Source organism: Moschus berezovskii, chromosome 9 (assembly GCF_049115385.1).
Source record: "Moschus berezovskii isolate FMDL1 chromosome 9, NW_MosBer_1.0, whole genome shotgun sequence".
NCBI classification, from domain to species: domain Eukaryota; kingdom Metazoa; phylum Chordata; class Mammalia; order Artiodactyla; family Moschidae; genus Moschus; species Moschus berezovskii.
Genome location: NC_142468.1, coordinates 56,020,210 through 56,034,957, shown reverse-complemented (window position 1 = coordinate 56,034,957; position 14,748 = coordinate 56,020,210). Strand labels below are relative to the sequence as shown.

Below are 14,748 nucleotides of genomic sequence, written 5' to 3'. Positions count from 1 at the left end.
AAAACATTCAGTGTTACATTATGTGAATTATAACTTATTAAAAAAGAACATTCAGTTCAGTTCAGTTTTGTCGCTCACTCATGTCCGACTCTTTGTGACCCCATGAACCGCAGCTTGCCAGGCCTCCCTGTCCATCACCAACTCCCGGAGTCCACCGAAACTCATGTGCATTGAGTCGGTGATGCCATCCAACCGTCTCATCCTCTGTTGTCCCCTTCTCCTCCTGGCCTCAATCTTTCCCTGCATCAGGGTCTTTTCAAATGAGTCAGCCCTTGGCATCAGGTGGCCAAAGTATTGGAGTTTCAGCTTGATCATCAGTCCTTCCAATGAATATTCAGGACTGATTTCCCTTAGGATGGACTGGTTGGATCTCCTTGCAGTCCAAGGGACTCTCAAGAGTCTTCTCCAACACCATAGTTCAAAAGCATCCATTCTTCTGTGCTCAGCTTTCTTTATAGTCCAACTCTCACATCCATACTTGACCACTGGAAAAACCATGGCATTGACTAGACAGACCTTTGTTGGCACAGTAATGTCTCTGCTTTTTAATATGCTAAGTTGGTCATAACTTTCCTTCCAAGGAATAAGCGTCTTTTAATTTCATGGCTGCAATGACCATCTGCAGTGATTTTGGAGCCGCCAAAAATAAAGTCAGCCACCGTTTTCCCATCTATTTCCCATGAAGTGATGGGACCAGATGTCATGATCTTAGTTTTCTGAATGTTGAGTTTTAAGCCAACTTTGTCACTCTCCTCTTTCACTTTCATCAAGAGGCTCTTTAGTTCCTCTTCACTTTCTGCCATAAGGGTGGTGTCATCTGCATATCTGAAGTTATTGATATTTCTCCTGGCAGTCTTGATTCCAGCTTGTGCTTCCTCTAGCCCAGCGTTCCTCATGATGTACTCTGCATATAAGTTAAATAAGCAGGGTGACAATATACAGCCTTGACGTACTCAGTGCCTCCAAATTGTCTACATCAGTAACCGTACCAGAAACTCTATTATATTGTGATTAGTAGATGTGTCATTGGTCATTTCTGTTAATAGTTCCAGATCACAAGTTTGTGAATTATCTATATTTTTATAAATTAAAGGCATTGCAAGTTTCCAATAATACTTTCTTTCTGACCCATATACATGCATTGTACTCTTTTGAGTAAGAGAAGCTAGGCAGTTCCACCATGGTGCCAAGAACTGCCCATCAGCAGCACCCTTATATCAATACACTCACTGGTCTGTAGTGAGCAATTACTTTGAAACTGAAAATTCTACTTCCCCAAAGATTTTCTGTCTCTGTGTTTTTTTTTTTTTTTTTTTGGCTTGGTTGGTTGGGTTTTGTTCTTTTAGTGTCTCAGCTGCTGCTGCTTCTAAGTCGCTTCAGTCGCGTCCGACTCTGTGCGACCCCATAGACGGCAGCCCACGAGGCTCCGCCATCCCTGGGATTCTCCAGGCAAGAACACTGGAGTGGGTTGCCATTTCCTTCTCCAACGCGTGAAAATGAAAAGTGGAAGTGAAGTCTCTCAGTCATATCTGACTAGTAGCGACCCCATGGACTGCAGCCAGCACACCTACAGAAATTTGAGCTATGTGTTATGGTGGAATACCTATTGAGGTCCTTTTTCCTTAAAGTTTAAATCTTGAGGGTTTGAGACCACAGTTAGGCCTCCACGTTTCTTTCCAGACTTCTTTCCCTACTTTTCTTTTATTGAAATAGTCAAGCCTAAGATGCCAGCCTGTACCTTGGTTCCCCAGAGCATCTTGAATTGTTTGCTCAGTTCTTTTTCCATCTTGATTGCCTTTTACCCCTCTTTGCCTGATTCCAATCAGTGTCTGAAGTTCAGTTAGTTCTCATGTTCTTCATGAACTTTTCCCAGCCCACAATTATCTCTTTGACCCTATGAGCTTTTGCTGTTTTTATTCTTTAGCTAATCTCTTAATATTCTTTGTGGAATATGGGAAGATGTAAGTATGAATAAATAAGTGACAATGTATCATTTTTTAATTATTTACAAATTATAGCATCTCCTTGGGATGTTCCTTGTAATAAATTTCCGTTTTATTTTTTTCAATTAGAATATAAGCTTACTAAGATCATGTACCGTGCTTTATCCTTTCTCATAAAGCCTTTAGTTCCTATCACAGATTGTTGTATAGAAGAACTCATTAAATATTTATAAGTTAGAGTGATTGATAGTTTCCTGATTTTCTTTTTGCATTGAACTGTAAATCAGAAAATTTTATGTATTAACCCTTGTTGAATATGAGCACACACACTTAGGTATTTATTTGCATGTGCATATACAGTCACAAACATGCATATTATTCTTTGTTCCATTTTAATACCCATACTTTAAAAATTTGCTTTTAATCTCTGAGTTAAGAAATATGTTTAAAACTAATTACATAACACCTGAAGATAATTGATTCTTTTGCTTGAAAAATACACCGCAGGGATCCAAACTTGCATTTCATAATGATAGTTTCCGGCTCGGTGAACTCAGGCTACATCTTATGGCCTCTTCTGGGAAGATGTTTAAGGATGGCTCAATGAATGTCAGTATTAAACTTAAGACCTGCACTCTTGATGATCTCAGAGAAGGAATTGAGAGAGCAACATCAAGGTTTGTCATTTCTCAATTTACTGCACATATAAAAGGTTGACGTTGCGCTTGGCATTGTTGTGTACCAGGCATTGATTGCTTGGCTTCAGATTGTCAGAAGGGATCTTTTGATCATCATTTTTGGGATTCTGTTCCTTAGGATTATCAACGTAGGTCTTTGGTCATATTTCAGTTTGAAGTACTTCAAGAAATAGTGCTAATTTCAGGTTCAGTTGCTTTTATGTTTGAATTAAAGGGAAGTTTAATAATATTGTCCTAAAAGTGGGAACTAAGAAAATGTAAGAATTTTATTAGTGAAATCCACGTGTGTGGTTCATTAGTGGTACATTTTTGTAAATTGTTTTCAGTAGGCAGAATCTTTTTTCAAAAAAGCCTTCAATTTATGGATCTTTCTTTTGTCTTATTTATTTTGTATATATATTTTAAAACAGTTCTGTAAAATTTCTTTAAAAGTTTTAGTAGATCAACTATACTTAAATTTAAAGAAAAGACCCTACAGGATTAAAAAATGTTTTAACAGAAATGGAATTCCTAATTTTCACATTTATCAACTCATTTTTGAAAGAGTAATTCATATCACCCTACTGCAACGTGAAAGATATGCAACTTCAGTGGCCTAAGTATATTTTTATTCCTTTCACAAATAATGATATACATAATATTTTTGTTCTTGATTATTTTTGGATAAAAACTGTTCTGCTGCTTGAGTCCTTTGTGAGCCCTTTGTCTTTCTAAGAGATGAATAAATGAGGGAAGAGTGCTTTCATGCATACAGCTTTTCTAGTCTGCAAACTTTGTGTCTTGGCATAGCAGTCTAGGCAAGGGTGATAAAGACCATGCTTCTGTTTCATAACCTGCTTTTTGCAGCATGCTTGAGCTATGTGGAAACTGTCATTGTAGACCCTTGCTGAACACTGCCAGATTTGAATTACATGGACTAACTTGGGAGTCAGTTGTATAGGATGATCTTTGGACATAAATTCCTTCAAGGAGGTTTTGTTTTATAAAATAAAGAGGTTGTCTTTTAAGTTTTGTGGGGCTACAATAATGTGTTTTGTTAATTGCCAAACTTCCTTTCAGTGGCCATTGATTTGTCTTTCTAGTATTGCATTATAATTATAAAATGCTCTTATGATTACTTACTACCGTGAGCCATGGCTGTGGAGATTAGGACACCCTGTCTTGGTTGCTGATGAGCTAATTAGACTGCCGTTAACACTGATCTGTTTTCTATACAGGTTGGAAACTGAAAGGTGAAAGAAGAGCTGTTAAAAGATACTTAGAAAATTTTCCATCTTTTTAAGTGTTTTAGCAGGAATAAAATAATGAATGTACATAAATTTTTTTCAGAATGATTGATAAGAAGAATGGTCAAGAGAACAACAGTTCTATGATTGACATAAGTTACCAACAAGGCAAAAATGAAAGTCATATTGATGCTGTTCTTGACAAGCTGTATGTATGTGCCAGTGTGGAGTTTCTGATGACTGTGGCAGATTTCTTTATCAAGGCTGTACCTCAGAGTCCAGAAAATATGACTAAAGAATCACAGATTCCACTGAGACAGACTGCCTTAGCAAAAGTCAAGATGGAGAAAGGTTAGCAGAATGTATCTGTCACAGATGATAACTTGTCTTATATTTTACCAGAATTGCAAACAGGAAAAAGAGAAATGGAGAGTTTAAGAATGTAAAATTACTCTTTCAAATTTAAATATGTTCAGAAGAAAAACCTTAGTAAGCATCAATTTTTGAGAGAGAGATAGACCCCTAGAGAAGGAAATGGTAACCCACTCCAGTATTTTGCCTGGGAAATTGTATGGACAGAGAAGCCTGGCGGGCTACAGTCTGTGGTGTCAAAGAGAGCCAGACACAACTTAGCGACTGAACAACAGGAATAGAAATATGTACTGGATCAGGGGCCAAGAAGCCTCTGCTCTGGTTCCAGCTCTGCCATTAACATTTCTTTTCTCTGTTAAATTGTGATTGGCTAAGATCATGCATTTTTCTCTCTAATGTGCAGTTGAGCAGTATTGGAAAACTGCTGTTCACTGGCAAGGTCAGAATTTTATTTTTCCATTTACCTTTCTTAAACAGTAGGCATATGATATCTCTATATTCATATATACATGTAATGTATTTAAACTATAGATTGTATGACACTGACTATATACATTAGGGTAAAATCAAAGTAAACAAGTAAAACGGTCTGCGTGCTTTTAGCAGGTCTGCTGTCCTCTTCCTGATGTTCCCCTCACCTGTTTTCCCTTCCCTGCTCTTGCAGCATATTGCACACTAAGATGTGTATACATGCATTGCACATACACAATAATTACAACAAAAAGAACTTCAAAACAAGATTATTTCTGTTAGGTCAAAGTCTTATAGCATAATCAGCATTAGTTAATACTTATTTATTGTTAGTCCTAAGCAATCAGTTATTTATATTGTTACTTTCACCATATCCCTAACAACTGGATATTAGAAGCAATTTAGAAACTTAGAGATAACCTATACACAAGTGACAAGATTTGCTTTACTAGAACTTTTATGGTTCCCATTTATGTTTCTTCAGATGACTCTCTAAGACCAAATATGACTTTAAACGCCAAGATCACGGATCCAGAAGTGGTTTTTGTTGCCAACCTGACAAAGGCTGACGCTCCTGCTCTAACAGCCTCGTTCCAGTGTGACTTCTTTCTATCAACATCCAAACTTGAACAGATAATGACAGCTTCTGTGGGGGATCTTAAAGTGCTTGCTTGCCCTTTTCTCAGAGAAAAGAGAGGAAAAAATATTACCACAGTAAGAATGACTTTATATCCTAAACTTAAATTGAAGGATGGCAGAAATGGTTGATTCATAGAATCCTTGAATATGAGAGCTCTGTATTTACTCCAGCTTGAGATTATACAGATAAAGATGTTGAATTCCGAAGATGTTAAATGATTTACCCATGTTTGTAGTGACAGAACTATAGACTACCTCCAAACTAATTTTCATTATACCATCTTTTGCTGAACAGTATTTGAATTTTAGTACAAATCAATATTCCTTTTCAACTGTTGCTTTTATTCACTACTATATATCTAACGAATGACTGAATGGTTGAATGAACCAAACATTTGTTGGAGTCACATGCCCAACAGAGATTGTTTTTCTTTATTACAAATTAACCTCAGTGGTGCTTTCACATTATTGTTGAAAAATGTGATTTTGGTTAAATGAATTAACTACCACACCATTTGGTTTTTAATATTAAATTGATTATTTTATGTTAAAGAGCATCATTATATAATGTGACTTATTTGCAGTGTTATTTTAAGTTTACAGAAAAATTGATGGATAAAGTGACTTGTGTAAAGAAATACACTGCTGAGCTTAATCTGTGCTTTATCATGAAACATTCTTAAGCAGGATCGTCTTGACATGTCATGGAAAGTTTATATTAATCATTTCTATTTAAAGCTCATTCTAATTTTTTAAAAATGAAAGCTGTTTAATATTAATTCGCTCATTGAGTTCAGATGCATTTTATTTGTTTCTTTAATGATATTTAACAATATAGGCCTCATAGTTTTAATAAATCATTGAATTTGAAGATTTGCAATCTATTCTAATAAGGACATTACAGGAAATTCAAGACTGACCTGTTGTTAATCATTGGGAAACTGTTCATTTACCTACCTTACCACATAGTCTTTTTTAATTAAAATGTTAACAGAACTGTTTATTTAGAATAACAATTTCAAGTGATTTTGTGATCATAAAAATTACAATGAAATACCTTTTTCATTTTTTCATTTACCTCTTTGCAAATGTAAGACCTTGCTTAGCTCATTTTTATAGATATCTTTAAAGTGTATTTTATGCAGGGCATCATTTAAAAGATATTTTGGGCTTCCCTAGTGGCTCATACTGTAAAGAATCTTCCTGCAATGCAGGACACCTGGGTTCGATTCCTGGGTTGGGAAGATCCCCTGGAGAAGGGAACATCTGCCCACTCCAGTATTCTAGCCTGGAGAATGCCATAGACAGAGGATCCTGGTGGCTACAGTCCATGGGGTCACAAAGAGTCGGACATGACTGAACGACTTTCATTGAAAAGATATTTTAGACTTCTGCTAGTAAGTGTGCATTACTACTTAAGAATTTGGCATGAAGGAATTCATCACAACTGCTGAAAGTCCTTTACTGTGATCATAGACTTGCCATGGTTTGGAGGAGCCCTCATGAGAGGTTTTCAGATAATTTAATTTGCCTTTTCGCTTTTAGTAATAGGCTATAGTTAAAGATCTCAACCAGTCCATTCTAAAGGAGATCAGTCTTGGGTGTTCATTGGAAGGACTGATGCTAAAGCTGAAACTCCAATACTTTGGCCACCTCATGCGACGAGTTGACTCACTAGAAAAGACTCTGATGCTGGGAGGGATTGGGGACAGGAGGAGAAGGGGACGACAGAGAATGAGATGGCTCGATGGCATCACCGACTCGATGTACATGAGTTTGAGTGAACTCCGGGAGTAGGTGATGGACAGGGAGGCCTGGTGTGCTGTGATTCATGGGGTCGCAAAGAGTCGGACATGACTGAGCGACTAAAGTGAACTGAACTGAAAGATCTCAAATTAAGTAAGACATGTCCTTAAGTAAATTTCATTTATCTGTTTATAGGTCTTACAGCCCTGTTCTCTATTTATGAAAAAATGTACACAGACATCAGGAAAAGAAAATATAGATATTAAAGTTGAAGAATTTATAATTAAGGTTAGTGCCTATCGTGTTATTTGGGTGAAAATAAATTTTTATTTTTCTTTTGATTTGTCTCATGTTTAGAGCACTATGCTAGTCACGTATTTAGTATCAATAAATACCCCTAATCCATTTTTCTTTAGTGCAAATATTTGTTTCTGTTTTCTTTGGAAGACTGCAGTTGCCCCTTGAGCAATGCGGGGATTAGGAGTGCTTAACTTTATAGTCAAAGACCCTGATGTTGGGAAAGATTGAAGGTGGGAGGAGAAGGGGACGACAGAGGATGCGATGGTTGGATGGCATCACTGACTCGATGGACATGAGTTTGAGTAAACTCCAGGAGTTGGTGATGGACAGGGAGGCCTGGCGTGCTGCAGTCCACGGGGTCACAAACAGTCAGATACGACTGAGCAACTGAACTGAACTGAATGTTATAGTCAGGCCTCGGTATATGCAGTTCCTCAGATTTTCCGTGTCTGAGGTTCTAAATCTTCAGATGGAACCAGATGCTGATAGTGTAGTCCCATAGTGTTTACTGTTAAAAATTGGCATATTTAAGCGGACCCTCGTGGTTCAGATCCATGTTGTTCAGGGTGAACTATACTTTTAAATGTATACAGATGGTCAGGATAATTTTTATCTAGTATATTTGCTTGTGTATTGGAGATTGGACTTAGGCCGGAAGAACAGATGAAGTGGAAAGAGAAGGGAAGGATGGAAAAATGAAGTTGCTGTTATTTTATTTACAGTGTTATTTTTAGGCTTTTGTTTGGGGTGCTGTTTGGTTGAATTTAATATTTATGTGATTAAATGTTTCATATGTGTTACAAAATATTTTAATGACGTGTATGCTAGACATAAAGTATTAGAATTTTTTTATCTCTTACATTTGAAGTATTGAAAAACCAACCTGTTCTCCAGTGCCTTTCACATTCTCTAAGTATGACCTCTTGGTCAATTACAAATGAAAAGTACAGGACACTTTCTAAAATCTGTTTCTCTCTCTGTCCAAGGGACACAAAATTGAGGTGGTTAATAGCAATTCTGATAGTAGCTTTATTATTTAGGTAAATAGCAAACAGTGAATAAGCCAAGGTTTAAAATAATGTCATTTGAATTACCATGTAAATAACAGTTTAGTTTTCTCTCAGTGTAGTTGGTCTTATGTTGTATTTTGTTGAGAATTATACTACTAAAAATGGGGAGAAAACTTGAATTTATATGCACTTTGTCTGAGACACTGGGTTATGATGCTGAGGGATTGTTTTTCCATGTCTTTGTATATCACTTTACCAAAAAAAAATATGTATATATATATAAATATGTATATATATATTTATATAAAGGTGCAGGTTTGAAAAATCCTTTAAGGTCTTGAAGGGGTGATCCCATATGTCTGGGGAGAATGGTATAATGGAGTTGGGACTGAGAACACTAGTTATAGGCTACATTAACAAGGCAAGGAAAAAAAGGATTTGGTTGACAGATAAGTTTGGGAAGCACTACATACTGGATCCTTCTTTTGGTGATGTAATCATATTTCTTTAGCATATTAAATAAGTAAGGATTGTAAGAAGTGAACATTGAAGCAATCCACTTAACTTACTGCTCAAACTTTGGAAAGTCATGGGTAACTAATTGTTGAGGCATCAGGTCACAAAGAGATTTGTGTCCTTAACTTAAAGAGAGTTTGAATCTTATCCTAAAAGCGAGGGGGAGTGGTTGAAATTTTATTAAACATAGGAATGACATGTTCAGATTTGGGTTTTAGAAAAATCATGTGGAGGGTGGGCTGAGCTGGTGTTCACCAGACATGGAAGACATAAGAACTAAGGCACAGTGATTCGAATGAAGAGGTGAGCAAAGAAACTATCCAAAGATAGTAGGAGGTGGAATTTTCATGTCTTAGTGTGAAAGAGGTTCCATCCTGATTCTCAGGTTTCCTATTTCAGTGAGACCAATGAAAACCATGTGTGTATTATCTTGGTGAGGATCACACAGTTTGGTTTAGTTAATGCAACTGGTTGAAAAATTCAGTTGCTTTCCTGTATTTTTCTCTTCACATAACACTGTTTGCCTCTGAATTAATTGATTTAACTTTAGATTTCGACAGTTGACATGCATGTTAGTTACTTAATTCTAGAACAACTTGAGCAGAAATCACTGGTTTGAGGTCAGTTGACTGGATGTGTGATTTTGTGTGTGCTCTTTTGTTTTCCTTAGTGATGAAGGTGATATATTTAAAATTTTAATTAGTTACTTAAAATTTTTTGTATTATGTATTCATTCTTCTCATCTGGGAAAGAATTTGCTCTGAATTTTTTTCTGCTTTCTTTTTTTAAAGATTTCACCCATAATTCTTAATACTGTGATGACAATAATGGCTGCTATGTCCCCAAAGACAAAAGAAGATGAATCCAAAGATACATCTAAGGAAACGGAAAATCTTTGGGACATCAAATCTATTAGTGATTGCAACTCTTGGTTTCTTGGTGTTGACATGGGCACAGAATTAACAGAAAGTTTCACAGACGTTGAAAATCAGTTGATAGAGGAAAATTGTGCTGTCGTTGTCCAGTCAGTACAAGTTACCTTAGAATGTGGCCTTGGGCATCGAACTGTACCTTTATTATTGGCAGAGTCTAAGTTTTCAGGAAATATTAAAAATTGGACTTCCCTAATGGCTGCTTCTGCTGACATGACATTAGAGGTATGACCACATTAATGACCACCTTCCTGAGGCAACTTCTTAAAAGTACAACTGATGAATTAAGAAGAGAGCTATTTTTGTGTACATGATCATAGCAAGTATACATATGAACAGATAATACAGTCTAATATTTAATTTGTTGATATATAATACTGTTTATTTGGCCATCATTTTTAAAGGGTTCTTTTGCTATATAATTTGTTTATGAAGCCAAGTAAGAGAGTAGAATAAAATGTACCCTCTTTATGTATATTTTTTGTGTCTTTAGGTATGTTTTTAAAATGGTTATTGACATATGACATTACTTAGTATTTCTGTACTGGTTATGGAAATATGTGGTTAAAGACTCATTATAATTCTGTTAATTCTGTGCCTTTCCAGGTTCATTATTACAATGAGACCCATGCTGTTTGGGAGCCACTGATTGAGAGAGTGGAGGAGAATAGACCATGGAATTTAAGCCTTGCTGTAAGGAAATCATAAAATATCATTGTGTACATTTATTTATGTATATTCTTTTAAAAGGTTCAGAGATTCTTAAGATGTAGTCCAGGATCCTTGAGACCCTTTTAGAGGATACTGGGATCAAAATTCTTTTCATAATAATATCCAGTCATTGTATATCATTTTTGTTCTCATTCTCTCATAAGCAAACAGTGGAATTTTCCAAAGAACTTGTAATTTTGTAACAGATTGTATACAGAATTAGAAATGAGAGACCACCTGTCTTCTGTTTTTTTTAACTTTTTATTTTGTATTGGGGTATAGCCAGTTAACAATGTTGTGATAATTTCAGGTGAACAGCAAAGGGACTCAGCCATATGCGTACGTGTATCCATTCTCCCTCAAACTCCCCTCCCATCCAAGCTGCCACATAACACTGAGTCAAGTTCCATGTGCTATACAGTAGGTCCTTGCCGATTATCCATTTTGACTATCCACCAGTCTTCTCCTAAGGTTTGCACTAAAGAGATTTGTCAATGCTCTTCTCACTATGTATTTTTAAGTTATTTTTCATTAAAATATTATTTGTTAACATCTAATTGTTAGTTTTAAGTGAATATTTAAAAATTTCTCAGTTTTTAGTTTTTTTAGAATCAATTGACATGAGTGTGAGCAAACTCCAGGAGACAGTGAAGGGCAGGGAAGACTAGTATAGTACAGTCCCTGGGGTCACAAAGAGTCGGACATGACCGAGTGACTGAGTAGCAACAACAGTTCTAGTTTCTCATAGAGTACGTATTGATAGATAATAACCCACGTAAATGAATCTCTTTAGGATCCTCAATCATCTTAAGACACCGAAAGACTCAAGAACTGCTCTTCTGGTTCATGAATTCTTTATGTTACCTGTTTATGGTACTTCTTGAAAACCCTTCAGAGTCCTAGATACTGAAGCCCGTCTTTCTAGATTAACAGGAACATACTTTTATACCCTTTGCAAATGATCCCGTCACATCTCTGTGGGGCAGCCTGACTCAAGTGTGAGGCATTGAAATTGGTTCAGCAATTTCTTGTTTTAAAGATGAGCAGTCACTTAACCTATGTCCCAATTTCCTCTCAGTAAAGTAGAAATAATATTTCTTACTTAGCCTTCTTTGGTGTAGGTGGGCTGACAAAGTTTCATAAGATTTTTGAAATGCCTTTAGAATAAGAGCTGTGATGGAGTCTGATGACTGATTGGAAGCTTGCTGTATTACTTATTTATAGGTATTACTGGTAAAAAGTAGAAAAAATTCCAGGTGTTACTTCCAGTGCAGATCACTTTAGATTTCAGTGTCCTCTTAGAGTGTTCATCAGCATAAAATGACCAGTTAGTCAGGTGACACTAGGTAACTAGCTTTCTGTAGAGGATAGACAGGAGACAACTGTCATAACTTACTTGGAGTGCTTCCATGGCACAGTTCTAAACATTTCCCTACATGTGGATTACACACTGAAAGAATGTTGATCTGTGCTAAAGTCAAGGTGAAGCACTGAATATGTTTGAGAATTTTGAGGAGCCTTGATATTAAGTGACGAAGTTAGAGGAATTTAACTCTATCAAGAGTATTTTAATTTTATTATTCATTGGCTGATAAATTTGTTATATATTTACCCTCGTAGGTAAAGAAGAATCCAGTCCAAGATAAAACTTTGATGCCAGGAGATGATTTTACTGCACTTCCTGAGCCACAAACAGAAGTTGATATTTCTTCAGGAGATACAATGAATATAACAATATCCAAAAGCTGTCTTAATGTTTTCAACAATTTAGCAAAAGTATGTTTAGTTCTTGGTTGTAATATGTCAAATGGAATTTAAATTGAAATGTGTGTGTTATTTTTGTGTGTCATCAGCATTAGTTTCTAAAAAACACATAGTCATAATTTAGTTTTTGAAAAAACTTATAGTTTTCATTTAATTGTGATGTTGTGTTCCTTTTCAGGGTTTTTCAGAGGGCACTGCTTCTACTTTTGACTACTCTTTAAAAGACAGGGCTCCTTTCACAGTAACAAATTCTGTAGGTATTCCCATTAAGGTGCAGCCCAATCATAATCTCAGAGTTATGGGCTGCCCTGAGAAAAGTGATGTGTGTGATGTTGATGCCAGCCAGATTCTGGAATTGGAATATGCCACTATGGAACCTTCACGTCAGGGGAAACTGTCTATACTCAGCCGTCAAGAGAGCTCCCTCTTCTCCTTGACCTTTGGTATGCTGTATTATTTTATTTTTAAGGGCATCTTTAGAAGTACTGATATTAGCTTATTTTTGGTAAAATATGGAAAAATATTTTGCTGCAGATTTCTAAAGGCTTGAAACAAATAGTTGATGAACTTTTGTTTTCTTTCTCTAAACTTGAGAAAATTAAACTTGATTAATTTGAAAATTACCTTAAAGAACTAAATTATCTCTATATGCTTAAATAGTGCAGTATGTCGTATGCTTCAGAAAGGACGGGAGTTCAGTGAGGAGTGAAAGTAACTATATTCAGATGTCTCAGAATGTTGACAGTAATTATCACCATTTTAGAAAACAAGATGATTTTTATTGTTATATAGAGTTGGGAAAATAAGGAACGAACTGGGTCTTGTTTGTTTTAATACATACAAAACCTCCACCTCAGGAGAAATCGTTTGGAGTCAGAAAATGTTATAACAATAAATAGTTTACTGTCTTTGTTAGCTCCTGTGTCTTAGACAAGAATTTTGTGTAGTCATTATTTGTAGTCATGAGGAAGACTACATTTGTTGTTATTATTGTTGTTATTTTGAGGTGCTGCTGGTGATTCTGTCTTATAAGTTTACGTAAATTAGTATTTGGAATGCTTTGCCTTAGCACCTCATGGATATACAGAAGTGACCAAAGTCCCAATTGCCAGACCTGGACGGCGGCTGTATAATGTATGGAATCCTAATACCAGTCATTTTGACTCACTCGTGGTACAAATTGACGCAACTGAAGGGAATAAAGTAATTACCCTTCGTTCTCCTCTCCAGGTAATAAATTAAGTGAATTGTGTTCCTTTTAGTATATCAAGAAATATTAAATCACTTGGCTGACCATGGGAATATAATAAAACTTCATTTTATTATAGGTCATTAATGATTTTCAGAAATAATAGTTTAAATTGACTGCTGTTTCCTGTCCAACTTACTTTTGTAACATTCTTCATTTTAAATATCTCATAAAATAGTCTTGTTAGTTTAAAGTCAACTATTGTTGTCTCCTGGGTTTAAAATTAATGAAACTTTTTGTCTATTCCTTGGAAGATTCAAAACTGAGGAGTATTGTAGTAATAACTGGTGGTCAAAGAAGATTACATTCCATTCTCTTTGTGTTGCATTTTTCAAGTATGTGTGAAGGAATGTTGAAATGATCTCCCCAGAAAAAATAATTTAGCATGTTAATTTGTATAAATATTTTTTTCACTTTTAAGACTTGATTTTTCTTTTTCTGTGCGTTATAATAGATTTCAGCCTATGGTCAGCAAAAGAGCATTTCTTCTTACGTATAAAATTAGATGAAAATGAAAGGATTTCAACTTCTGGTCATTGTTTTCTCTGTTAGCTATTAGGTCCTACCTGTATTACCCTGAAGTTAAGGAAGAACTGTACCATATTTATTTACCTCATTTTTCCTTTGCTATCCTTTTGTGTTTAGTCATATAGTACTTTGGGAAAAGGTTATAATGAAGAAAATATTATGGCTGAAGTCTTCAAAGATTAATACATATTTGAAAGATTATAATATATACTAAAATTCAGCATGTAATATGTGAACATGTGAATATCCTAATAATTCTAGCTTCCATTTAACAGCAAGTTTCAGATATATAACACTTAAATAAATAAAAATTATCAATTACCATAAAAATATCTTCCAGTTTTGGGCTTGAAAATTTTTAGATCTAAATGTAATTGTGTACAGCTCACAGTTTTTTTTTTGAATGTCTACATCTTTTTAAACAACTTGTATGTTTTTTGTCCAACAGATTAAAAACCATTTTTCTATTGCTTTCATCATCTATAAATATGTTAAGAATGTGAAGCTGTTAGAGCGCATTGGAATAGCCAGACCTGAAGAGGAGTTCCATGTTCCTTTAGATTCATATAGGTAGATACTTCCTTGAATATATGAAACTATGAAAGATTCATTGTATATATTTTAAATTCTGTGAATTAGCATC

General features: G+C 35.4%; 1 protein-coding gene across 1 annotated transcript in view; it reads left to right on the top strand.

The window, feature by feature from the left end:
* The window catches only part of VPS13C (vacuolar protein sorting 13 homolog C), a 181,163-nt gene that overhangs the window by 117,872 nt on the left and 48,543 nt on the right, over positions 1-14,748 (top strand). Inside the window, exons 48-57 of the mRNA XM_055437136.2 lie at positions 2,451-2,620; positions 3,971-4,218; positions 5,195-5,424; positions 7,291-7,383; positions 9,713-10,078; positions 10,460-10,546; positions 12,185-12,340; positions 12,507-12,771; positions 13,398-13,558; positions 14,554-14,675. Of these exons, the coding sequence (XP_055293111.2) occupies positions 2,451-2,620; positions 3,971-4,218; positions 5,195-5,424; positions 7,291-7,383; positions 9,713-10,078; positions 10,460-10,546; positions 12,185-12,340; positions 12,507-12,771; positions 13,398-13,558; positions 14,554-14,675 (1,898 nt within the window). The remainder of the gene's footprint in view (positions 1-2,450; positions 2,621-3,970; positions 4,219-5,194; positions 5,425-7,290; positions 7,384-9,712; positions 10,079-10,459; positions 10,547-12,184; positions 12,341-12,506; positions 12,772-13,397; positions 13,559-14,553; positions 14,676-14,748) is intronic.